Raw genomic sequence first — 13,217 nt, 5'->3', positions numbered from 1 at the left:
CTGTAAAGCATTGATGGGGAAAAGATCAGATTTAAAGTGCTTGATAACCACAACTTCCATTCTTACCTGACTTAGTCATTTGTTTTCATTTTTATTTACTAATGCAAGTATATCTGTATTTTGTTCAATAAAAAGATTTACACAAAACCAATGATCATTCTTCAGAAACAAGAACTCTTTATTTGGTTAAAAGGAGCACAGGGATATTTGAAGACCAGATATTTACAACTCTCTCTTGGAAAGAAGAAGTCACAAACACTGAAGAAACTAGGAGATGGTAAGACAGAGAGGTCTCATTTTCTCTCCCAACCAAACCCTCACTTACTAACATGGATCATTAATGACCTTCAGCCCATTTTTACATGAATTCTGAAATTCTTTCCTTACTGAAATTTTAGTTTGCTGTGCTAATACTGGTAACCACTCACTTAGTCCCAACTCTAGAATAAAAGAGGGTAAACACAGCAAAGGAAAACTTTAGGCAAACTCTGCAGCTGTATCTTGGACCCCAACCAACCATCTTTGTTTTGTGGTCAAGAGAAGGACTGCATCACTTCTGAAACCCTCGGAGGGCTACCTGTGGTTATGTAGGCAACATGTGAAGACATGTTTTATACTGTGCATGCCACTTCTTTTGTTCTAAAATGAGTGTATTATTGTTAATACAACTATTAATAAAGTTACTTTATTACAAAATCAGTTGAATTTTAAACTAAAAACAATTGTAAGGCACATGTCTTTGCACATATGAAATTAGACAATTCTTGCCTCTAAGTAAAAGATTTGAATAGATTTATACCACAGTTAATGAAATAGCTTCTCATTTCTGAAGAAATTTCCTAAACATTTTCAGACCAAAAGCAGAGAACCAAAAAGTATAGATGAGACATTTCTAGATAATAAACTTTCTTCTACAGTGATATCTTTGTATATGTGTGAATTCATTTGACAACAGTGATAAACTGGTTTAATCAAAACAGCATATATTGAAAAATAAAACACCATAAAAATAAATATTAGAACAGTCCATTTTTATCAAACACTTATGCAAAGGTAAAATATTTTGCCCACTGTAAATTTCAATACAATTTACATTACATTGACTTGATTACAATTTATGAAAGATGAAAGAAATAAAAGTAACTGCTTTCAACACACATACTCTTGATGTGTTGATAGCAATTTTATCCGCATGGTCCATTCCATTTATTTGAAGTTTGGGTGCATCCTTTTGCAAAATAAGCATGTCCTAGTCGTTTATTAGCACAACATGTTTGGTAAATGAAATAGTAAACATATAAAAAGTATTTTAATATTTGCCTCAAGGGGGAGCTTACAGTTCATCTTGCAGATCCACTGAGATTTCAAGCCATTCCAAGCTAATGTTCTGATGCCATTCCTTATACAGATCCAAAATTATAAAACTGTTTTCTTATCTGTCACCAAGTCAAAGAATTATACTTCCATGCCACTTTCTTTTCTGGTGCTCTTTGAAATCCACAGTGTGGACTGGTTTGAGCTAGTTTTTGTTCTTCCTTTACTGAAAAACATAAGGAAAAGTAAGTTCAGTATCTAAGATTTCTTATAAAACTAGGCAAGTCTTGGTCCAAATGAAGATATCTCAGATTCTTATTTATAAAAGAGTCTTCTCTCACCAGCCTAGTTTCCTTTTCATTCCTACAAAAAAGAATTCTACATTATTCTGATATATGAAGATGATAAACAGTTCTGATGACATGATGAATATATTTATCTTTCTCGGTTTGATCCTTCCAAGTTTAGAGTTCAGACACACAACAAAACCTGCGCTCTGACCCAATACCAAACATTTTCATTTTAATCATAATAAAGCACCATTTTCTTTGATGGATGATTTTTTTTTTTAATTCTTGCTCTTTTTTCTGCCACTAATGCATACTGAGTTTCATGCCAAATCATCAAAACAGTGTTTTTGCATAAAGTGTAAGAATCTAATTTTCCCCCTCCTTCTATCATTTTTCCTGTCCTAGTTAGGTCACTTGATACCTGAAAGCCTAATTTCACTCCAACCCATAAAACCAACGTAATTCAATAGAATATCCAGGCCTTTATACTTAAAAGTATCTAAATTCCTTTAGGTCTGAAATAGAGCTTCACTCCTGCCAGGTTAGAAATTCTGGCCCACATTTCCAGGCTGTGCCTGAGACTGTGCTGTCTTCTGTCTTTACATTAAAATGACATCTCGGGTTCCCACAGAAGTGCATTTTCCTGAGTTTACTCTGGTAGAGTTCATCCTCTACCAGACTACTGATAAAGATCTTGACTCCATTTGTTCTGTTTCTAAATAATCCCTTTCCTTGGTCACTGATCACTGCCTGTCCCTTCCTCCCTCAAGTTTTCCCCCAACTCTAGCATTGCCTCTGTTCCCCGTAGGCTGACTTTTTCCCTTAACCCATCCTCTCATGCCTACCAGATGTTGCAGAATTCCTTCAGAGAAAGAAAGGGAACTATTCCTAAACATGCCCTACCATTACATTTTAAAATATTAATTCAATTTAACTATGAATCTGTTACTAATAAAATATTTTGCCCAAATTGTATGTTTTAGAAATTTACATCTAAATAAGTAGAATCAACACATCTTTATTCTATGAAGTCATCCAACATGGATGGAAAATAAATCAAGCAAAATTTATAAAAAACACAAAATTTTTAAATTGGTAAATAAAAAATAGGTTTTTAATGTGGCTTTTCTGTAGATTTAGTATTTCACTTTAGAATTAACACCAGTTATGGAAACAATAGTTATTATTTTGACATGAAATGGAATGACAGAAATCATCATGTGTACCAGATTGGAATTTAAACTTTCTGCATGGCACTCAGATGATAATGGAGTTGAGTCTTTGATGAAGTTTCTCCTTGCTCTCCTGGAAGAAAGGAAAAGGGGAGGATCTAAGAACGAATGAATTAAGTACTACAACTAAATCCGGCATCAGAAGGTGCTCTAGTTTGATTTCTTCATGTGAGAATTTTAAATAAGTGTAATTTCACAGACCTTCAAGTTATAAAAATGAGGAAGATCTTTGAATGAATATAATCTCCACAATAATACACTACTTGGAAGGAAACAGACTTCACAAAAATCTCAGTTACTTAGTATTTTAGTAATTTTGTTTTGGAAATGAGAATGTCTAAATCACATTTTCCCATTCACTTTTCACTCACCTGTTACTTATAGCTCTTCCTTAACACTTTTGCTAGAACAAAAGAGGACTTATGTCAAATTCTCCCTCTACTGCACTGCTTTTCAGAATGATAAATTAGCCTTCCATCTACAGTATTAGGAACTAAGACCACAAACTACAGTTTTACTCTTGTCTTCCATTCTGTACAATTTGAGAAACAAAACTATAAACTAGGTTTGCATTATATATTGGAAAGCCAAGAGACCGCGAGGTGTATTACTCATTTGCCAGGCTTTATTTATCATCATTCAAAAAGTTTTAAGTTAAACATCTAGTAAATTAAGTAAGTTAAGATTGGATCTTTTCAAAAAGTTATCTGGACCATTTGGAGCTTACAAATATATTTTTTTCTCCTGGGGCTGTTGTTACTTAACGGGTTCTTTAGAGTTGTTTCAGGAAAAGAAGAAGATGAAGAAAAGAGAAAAATGAGTTCAATTGTAGGTCCTTCCCAGATGAAGGCACTCTCTTGATGTATCCTTATTCATAGCTTGCTGGCAAAGATGTCTAGTATATTCCAGCAAACATGTTTTTATTTAAATCCAACACTTTTTCTTTTACACATATTTATATTTCATATATTAATTTTTATTTAATTAACATTCAAGGAAAATGTCACCTCTCTAAATCAAGGGAATGGAAAAGCAGCTATAAAAGTCAGAATACCCATAAGAAATCATGGTGCTGAAATATATCACTTTTTTTCAGGCTACCTACCAAAAAATGACCTATGTTTAGCATTGTATTTTGTTTGCCATACTTAAAAATTCCTTTTGAAATAAAACTGAAACTTGTGCTTTGAAATTTTGAAAAGGTTCTATAAAATGCACCTATAAAACTCAAGTCTTCCATACAACTGGTTGCCAAGATTGAAAGATTTTAATGCTTATACTTATGAACAAGAGACAGTATCGTATAATGGCAAATGTTATAAGCTTAGAAGCATTCAAGCTTTGGATCCACCACATACACTACCTATGGGGCCCAAGCAAATCATTTAATACATCTAAGCCACCATCTTCTCAGCTGAAAAGCAGAAACAGAAGAAAACCTACTTCATATGGCTTGCAAGGATTATATGAGATAATGCATGATTTGAACAATTAAGGTATATCATTTTTAGACTGTATATGTTAGATTTGTGCTGGCAGATAAATCCAGTTTTTACTTAATTACTAAGTAATTTTATACCAATAATTTTTATACTTAAAATTTTTCAAGTTCTCAATATACAAATGAATTGTTTACCTTTTATGCACCATCTGGAAACAGCAGGTTCCAAAAGCAACCAGTATCAATAAGAGCAGTGGAATTGTTGGTATAACAACATATATTAGATTTGGAATTATACCTACAAAAGTAAAACAGTTTCAGTACATTTGAGGCAGGATTCTGACAACAAAGTTATATAATTTTTTTCTGAAAATTTAAAGTAAAATAGACTTATTATCAATAAGCAGATTCCAAAAAAGTTTCTTCCCCAAATACTGAATAATCTAATGAACTAATATATTCCTATTTTGGTAAAAAAATAAAAACAAAATTAAACTGCACATTTTGTCATGCTTAAAATGAAGGTCTGTACTTTCAAAACTATTAATAAATCTGCAATTCAGATATGTGCTAGTTTTCATAATGTGTTAATAACCTTTTCTATCTCAATTCATTAATGCTTCCAAAACATTGCTTAGAGAAAAAAAACCACTGATTATTAATTCATTATAATAAAAATTAGCATAATTGTTGATTTATTGGATAAATAATTATTCTAGCCAATACACTCAGTGTTATAATAACATAGAAGAGCCTCTGGGATTAAACAGAATACACAAATATTAACTGATGATACAGTCAAAACTCAGAGATAGAAGACTCCAGAGGCACAAGATTTGTCCTTAATCAAGCTCTGAAAATGAATTACTTTTAATCCTGTTCTATCACACTTGATAGTGTTAGTTGTCCTTAGAAAATCAGAGAATAGCTGCTACACTGAAGTGCTATACAACTTAAAATTACTTTATTAAAGAGTTTTTCAATGTCATATGAGGGAAATTTTCCTAAAATAATGATTTATTCAAATCTTGAATTAGGGTTATATGTTCTGGAAGATTTGAAAGTCAAGTACCTGAAAAAGTAAAAAGCATTAAGGTTTAATATTTTGTCCATAAAGAAAAAGCAAATTGAAGAATTATGCATTAAACTACCAAATTTAAGGTTGTTATCATGGGATTAATCTAAATAACTCTGATCAAAGCAGTTAATAATATAAGTATAAGAATGTTCTTTTATTAATTATAACATAGGCATGACACTATTACAAGGTGATAGTAATAGAGCGGTATATGGGGAAAAATACACCTAATGTAAACTATGGACTAAAGTTAATAGTATTACTCCAATTATTCTTTCATCAATTGTAACAAAGGTACCACATCAATGCAAAGTGTCAACAATAGGGGGAATATGTATTTTTTACTTGATTTTTCTATAAACCTACAACTTCTCTAATTAAATAATAATAATAATAATTTATTTAAAAAACATACTAAGTGTAAGAAACCAGACCCAAAGTACTACATCTTGTACGATTCCATTTATATAAAATGTAAATGAACGTAAATAGATTGATTACTGCTTATGTAAATCTGGGGAAGGATGAGAGATTGAGAGGTGACTCTGAAGTGGTATGGGCTTTTTCTTTTTTTGAAGTAATGAAAGTGTTCTAAAATGGATTGCGGTGATGAATACACAACTCTGTAATTGTACAAAAGGCACTGATTGTACACTTTGGATGAACTGTGTGGTATATGAATATATCTCAATCAAACTGCTCTTTTTTAAAAAAGTGAATTAAATAAAGATCAAATTATTCCTTTAACTAAGCAATAGTTCCTTTGTTAACAGAAGAAAACAGATTAACTAAGTCTACTGATGGGGTATTTTGAAATAATTTGTTATATTTCCATCTACACCACTTCTTGTTATGTTTCCATCTACACTATAACTCCTAATAAAATAATAGTAAAGAAAAAGAGAAAGTGTTTCTTTCCTCCTCTTCCATGGATTTTGGATTGCCTATGGACAGATTTTGAAACTTTGAGTCTTTGGCTCAATTTTCACAAAACAATTAGGAAAATAAACATTTCTGTTCAGTTGGCCTAGGGTCATGCAGAAAAGAGCCCATAGCTGATGCTGAGGGTAATTTCTAACTAACTTTCAATCAGCACTGGGCCATGTATTTTATTTCCTTTGCAGGCAGTGTTGTGCTGGAGAAGTTCTAACTAGAGCAGGAGTGCTCACTGCATGCATCCATTCCCAACCTGCTGTTCAAAGATGCACTTTGGTAGCTCCAAGTCAGCCAAGGCTAAAAATCAGGACTTATTTTACCTCTCCAACATTTCCAACCAGTGGCTATATTTACCACTATCAGCAAGCCACCGAACGTGCTAATTTGCATCATAACTGACTACATGTTGCTGGGGAAGCTCCTTGTGGATCTAGATTTTAATGAGGAAAACTTACTTTAGTAAAAGATATACCCACTTGAGGTGAACATCTGAAGAAAGCAAAATAGGCCCTTGTATTCAAAAACTAGCTTCGGATCATTTGGTCAAATGTAGTTCCATAAATCAAATGATCAGAAGCAAAATACCCATATTTAGTGCACCAGCTCCCCAAGTGGCAGAAAAAGTTCCACTGGGGTCAACATGAAAGTATGGTATCTGTTCTTGATGGAAAAATTAAGACACATGAATTAATTACCTGCTTCAGTAACAACCACATTTTGATGGGTGTCTCCTGGTTGATTTGTAAAATAAGGCTTTTCTACAGGGGCTGTTGGGGAAATCTCTGTAAATAATAAAGTACAACAATCATATATATGATAAACAAGAGAAATGTAAAATTAGATGAAAATAAAAGTATAATAAAAAGCAGTATAAACATCATGGTTTTGGTTTCTGAAAAATCTGTTGAAAAAAGATTCTAGCAATCCACAGGAGGTCAGTGTTGATGACAGTCAGGTTTCTGCTGCAGGCAATCATGCAAGATAGGCACAGAACCAGGCAAAGATAAGCAAGAACTGGTGAACATACAGGAATGCGTGATATTAAACACGCTTCAAAGACAAGGAAAGATGATTTTTTAATTAATCTCAGCATAATTTTTTTCCTCACAATAGTAATCAGCAGATGGATTGCATTTGGAATTGATATTTCAAGGAACAATGTTGTGAAGCTACTTCTGTCTTGCACAAACACTGGCATCCTTAGATCTGCTTCCCAATAGTGTCTGCTTCTTTAAAAACTAAAAATAAATTATAGCTTGCAAAGTATTTCTTTCCCAGTTGAGGCAAGTTCTCCTCCATTGCCATAGACTTAAAAAATGCTGAAGTTTCTTACCATGATCTGATACTGTCCTGTATCCTCTCCCCTCCCCCTGCAGGGCTCTCTATATGAAGTTAATAATTCAAGAAAAGTAAATTTAATTAGTGTGAAAGCGTGTAAATTAGTTTCAAAAACATAATTGTTTTTGACTTTTGTCAATAGATGGAAAAGGGAAAACATGTGGCATCTTACATCAGTTTTTTATTATTAAAGCATTTTAATATGATGCTTACTGCTCCAAAATAGTTATATAGTCTCTATTCATTTAATCATATAATATACTGGGGTCATATTTTTTATTCTTGTACACACGGTTTACCCTGCCACTTTAATAACCTGCCCTAGACTTCAGACTCCATCATACCTAACACTCTTCTACAGAACTTAATCAGTTCTCTGCCTGTAGGTGCTCAACTGATATTTGCTGAATCTATAATATAGATACTATAAATGTATTGATATAAAACTGGTTATTTAAAAATAATTTTAATAAAGTGAATGTAACTGCTGATTCAACAGCAGAATTCTAGAACCATAAGTTCATATATACTATTTTAGCATCTAAGAACAAAGGATGAGATGCAACTTCATTAAAAATAAAAATTAGAGACAGGTCCGGGGCAGCGCCAAGATGGCGGCTTAGTAAGGTACATGCGTCTTAGTTCCTCCTCCAGAGAAACTACTAGGTGAACAGAAACAGTGCAGAACAGCTCCCGGGGCCACGGTAGGGAATGGACACACAGCGTACCCCAGTCTGGACTGGCTAGTCTGACTGCGAGACTTGGCTGTGGTGAGATCCCTGAACGACGCGCGACCCCCCCCCCCCCCCCCCCCCCCCCCCCCCGCGAGCAGCGGCAGCTGTGGTGGCTGGAGCTCCTCCCTCCCTCCTTCCCGGGCCGGCTGAGAGTTTCGGAGAGGCAAGTTTCCCAAGCCGCAGCGGCCAGCGCCCCTCTTTTGCGGGCGGCTTCCTGGTCCGGCTACGAGTCTCGGATCAGAGGGCTACCCAAGCCGAGGTGGCCCTCCCCCGCAGGCGGCTTTCTGGTCCGGTGACGAATTCCCAGGCCGCGGCGGCCTGCAACCGTCGCCCCTCCCACGCGGGAGGCTTCCTGGTCCGATAGTGAATTCCCCGGGTCTGCTGCGGCCGGCACCAATAGGGAAATTAATAAAGGAGCCACAGGGTCCCCTCAAGCCGCGGCGGCTGACGACCCCACCAGGCGCGGCCCCCCGAACCAACTGAGAGAATTGGATTGGAAATCCCCAGGCCGTGGAGAACGGTGACCGGGGGGATCCCTTCCAAACACGTGAGACAAACGTGTGCCACGAGCACCACCTACTGGGCACGATAAGAAAAACAGAACCCAGAGATTTCACAGAAAAATCTTACAACCTTGTTGGGTCCGACACCCAGGGAAATCTGACTAAATGCCCAGACGCCAGCAGCAGAAGATAACGGTTCACGCTCAGAAGACTGAGAATATGGCCCAGTCAAAGGAACAAACCAATAGTTCAAATGAGATACAAAAGCTGAGACAACTAATGCTGAATATACGAACAGAAATGGAAAACCTCTTCAAAAAGGAAATCAAGAAATTAAGGGAGGACATGAAGAAGACATGGGCTGAACAAAAAGAAGAAATAGAAAAACTGAAAAAACAAATCACAGAACTTATGGAAGTGAAGGATAAAGTAGAAAAGATGGAAAAAACAATGGATACCTACAATGATAGATTTAAAGAGACAGAAGATAGAATTAGTGATTTGGAGGATGGAACATCTGAATTCCAAAAAGAAACAGAAACTATCGGGAAAAGAATGGAAAAATTTGAACAGGGTATCAGGGAACTCAAGGACAATATGAACCACACATATATACGTGTTGTGGGTGTCCCAGAAGGAGAAGAGAAGGGAAAAGGAGGAGAAAAACTAATGGAAGAAATTATCACTGAAAATTTCCCAACTCTTATCAAAGACCTAAAATTACAGATCCAAGAAGTACAGTGCTACCCAAAGAGATTAGACCCAAATAGGCGTTCTCCAAGACACTTACTAGTTAGAATGTCAGAGGTCAAAGAGAAAGATAGGATCTTGAAAGCAGCAGGAGAAAAACAATCCATCACATACAAGGGAAACCCAATAAGACTATGTGTAGATTTCTCAGCAGAAACCATGGAAGCTAGAAGACAGTGGGATGATATATTTAAATTACTAAAAGAGAAAAACTGCCAACCAAGACTTCTATATCCAGCAAAATTATCCTTCAAAAAAAGGGAGAAATTAAAAGATTCTCAGACAAAAAGTCACTGAGAGAATTTGTGACCAAGAGACCAGCTCTGCAAGAAATACTAAAGGGAGCACTAGAGTCAGATACAAAAAGACAGAAGAGAGAGGTATGGAGAAGAGTGTAGAAAGATGGAAAATCAGATATGATATATATAATACAAAAGGCAAAATGTTAGAGGAAAATATTATCCAAACAGAAATAACACTAAATGTCAATGGAGTGAATTCCCCAATCAAAAGACATAGATTGGCAGAATGGATTAAAAAACAGGATCCTTCTATACGCTGTCTACAGGAAACACATCTTAGACCCAAAGATAAACATAGGTTGAAAGTGAAAGGTTGGGAAAAGATATTTCATGCAAATAACAACCAGAAAAGAGCAAGAGTGGCTGTACTAATATCCAACAAATTAGACTTCAAATGTAAAACAGTTAAAAGAGACAAAGAAGGACACTATATACTAATAAAAGGAACAATTAAACAAGAAGACATAACAATCATAAATATTTACGCACCGAACCAGAATGCCCCAAAATATGTGAGGAATACACTGCAAACACTGAAAAGGGAAATAGACTCATATACCATAATAGTTGGAGACTTCAACTCACCACTCTCATCAATGAACAGAACATCTAGACAGACGATCAATAAAGAAATAGAGAATCTGAATATTACTATAAATGAGCTAGACTTAACAGACATTTATAGGACATTAGATCCCACATCAGCAGGATACACCTTTTTCTCAAGTGCTCATGGATCATTCTCAAAGATAGACCATATGCTGGGTCACAAAGCAAGTCTTAACAAATTTAAAAAGATTGAAATCATACACAACACTTTCTTGGATCATAAAGGAATGATGTTGGAAATCAATAATAGGCAGAGTGCCAGAAAATTCACAAATACGTGGAGGCTCAACAACACACTCTTAAACAACGACTGGGTCAAAGAAGAAATTGCTAGAGAAATTAGCAAATACCTCGAGGTGAATGAAAATGAAAACACAACATTTCAAAACTTATGGGACACAGCAAAGGCAGTGCTAAGAGGGAAATTTATTGCCCTAAATGCCTATATCAGAAAAGAAGAAAAGGCAAAAATGCAGGAATTAACTGTCCACTTGGAAGAACTGGAGAAAGAACAGCAAAAGGAAAAGAAAGCAAGCAAAAGGAAAGAAATAACAAAGATTAGAGCAGAAATAAATGAAATTGAAAACATGAAAACAATAGAGAAAATCAATAAGACCAGAAGTTGGTTCTATGAGAAAATCAATAAGATTGATGGGCCCTTAGCAAGATTGACAAAAAGAAGAAGAGAGAGGATACAAATAAATAAGATCAGAAATGGAAGAGGAGACATAACTACTGACCTCACAGAAATAAAGGAGGTAATAACAGGATACTATGAACAACTTTACGCTAATAAATACAACAATTTAGATGAAATGGACGGGTTCCTGGAAAGACATGAACAACCAACTTTGACTCAAGAAGACATAGATGACCTCAACAAACCAATCACAAGTAAAGAAATTGAATTAGTCATTCAAAAGCTTCCTAAAAAGAAAAGTCCAGGACCAGACGGCTTCACATCTGAATTCTATCAAACATTCCAGAAAGAATTAGTACCAACTCTCCTCAAACTCTTCAAAAAAATCGAAGCGGAGGGAAAACTACCTAATTCATTCTATGAAGCCAACATCACCCTCATACCAAAACCAGGCAAAGATATTACAAAAAAAGAAAACTACAGGCCAATCTCTCTAATGAATATAGATGCAAAAATCCTCAATAAAATTCTAGCAAATCGTATCCAACAACACATTAAAAGAATTATACATCATGAACAAGTAGGATTCATCCCAGGTGTGCAAGAATGGTTCAACATAAGAAAATCAATTAATGTAATACACCATATCAACAAATCAAAGCAGAAAAATCACATGATCATCTCAATTGATGCAGAGAAGGCATTTGACAAGATTCAACATCCTTTCCTGTTGAAAACACTTCAAAAGATAGGAATACAAGGGAACTTCTTTAAAATGATAGAGGGAATATATGAAAAACCCACAGCTAATATCATCCTCAATGGGGAAAAATTGAAAACTTTCCCCCTAAGATCAGGAACAAGACAAGGATGTCCACTATCACCACTATTATTCAACATTGTGTTGGAGGTTCTAGCCAGAGCAATTAGACAAGAAAAAGAAATACAAGGCATCAAAATTGGAAAGGAAGAAATAAAACTATCACTGTTTGCAGACGATATGATACTATACGTCGAAAACCCGGAAAAATCCACAACAAAACTACTAGAGCTAATAAATGAGTACAGCAAAGTAGCAGGTTACAAGATCAACATTCAAAAATCTGTAGCATTTCTATACACTAGCAATGAACAAGCTGAGGGGGAAATCAAGAAACAAATTCCATTTACAATTGCAACTAAAAGAATAAAATACCTAGGAATAAATTTAACTAAAGAGACAAAAAACCTATACAAAGAAAACTACAAGAAACTGTTAAAAGAAATCACAGAAGACCTAAATAGATGGAAGGGCATACCATGTTCATGGATTGGAAGACTAAATATAGTTAAGATGCCAATCCTACCTAAATTGATTTACAGATTCAATGCAATACCAATCAAAATCCCAACAACTTATTTTTCAGAAATAGAAAAACCAATAAGCAAATTTATCTGGAAGGGCAGAGTGCCCCGAATTGCTAAAAACATCTTGAGGGAAAAAAACGAAGCTGGAGGTCTTGCACTGCCTGACTTTAAAGCATATTATGAAGCCACAGTGGTCAAAACAGCATGGTATTGGCATAAAGATAGATATATCGACCAATGGAATCGAATAGAGTGCTCAGATATAGACCCTCTCATCTACGGACATTTGATCTTTGATAAGGCAGTCAAGCCAACTCACCTGGGACAGAACAGTCTCTTCAATAAATGGTGCCTAGAGAACTGGATATCCATATGCAAAAGAATGAAAGAAGACCCATATCTCACACCCTACACAAAAGTTAACTCAAAATGGATCAAAGATCTAAACATTAGGTCTAAGACCATAAAACAGTTGGAGGAAAATGTAGGGAGATATCTTATGAATCTTACAATTGGAGGTGGTTTTATGGACCTTAAACCTAAAGCAAGAGCACTGAAGAAGGAAATAAATAAATGGGAACTCCTCAAAATTAAACACTTTTGTGCATCAAAGAACTTCATCAAGAAAGTAGAAAGACAGCCTACACAATGGGAGACAATATTTGGAAATGACATATCAGATAAAGGTCTAGTATCCAGAATT

At 35.3% G+C, this 13,217-nt stretch overlaps 1 protein-coding gene across 1 annotated transcript in view; it reads right to left on the bottom strand.

Moving 5' to 3' along the window:
* Positions 1 to 180: 180 nt before the first annotated feature.
* Positions 181 to 13,217, bottom strand: part of CHODL (chondrolectin) — a 38,112-nt gene continuing 25,075 nt past the window's right edge. The window contains exons 4-6 of the mRNA XM_077117631.1: positions 6,987 to 7,073; positions 4,473 to 4,575; positions 181 to 1,540 (exon numbers count right to left, since the gene is read on the bottom strand). Of these exons, the coding sequence (XP_076973746.1) occupies positions 1,456 to 1,540; positions 4,473 to 4,575; positions 6,987 to 7,073 (275 nt within the window). The 3' untranslated portion in view covers positions 181 to 1,455. The remainder of the gene's footprint in view (positions 1,541 to 4,472; positions 4,576 to 6,986; positions 7,074 to 13,217) is intronic.

Source organism: Tamandua tetradactyla, chromosome 10 (assembly GCF_023851605.1).
Source record: "Tamandua tetradactyla isolate mTamTet1 chromosome 10, mTamTet1.pri, whole genome shotgun sequence".
Classification (NCBI taxonomy): Eukaryota; Metazoa; Chordata; class Mammalia; order Pilosa; family Myrmecophagidae; genus Tamandua; species Tamandua tetradactyla.
Note: the sequence above shows the minus strand (reverse complement) of the source record. Positions and strands in the feature narration are given on the sequence as shown.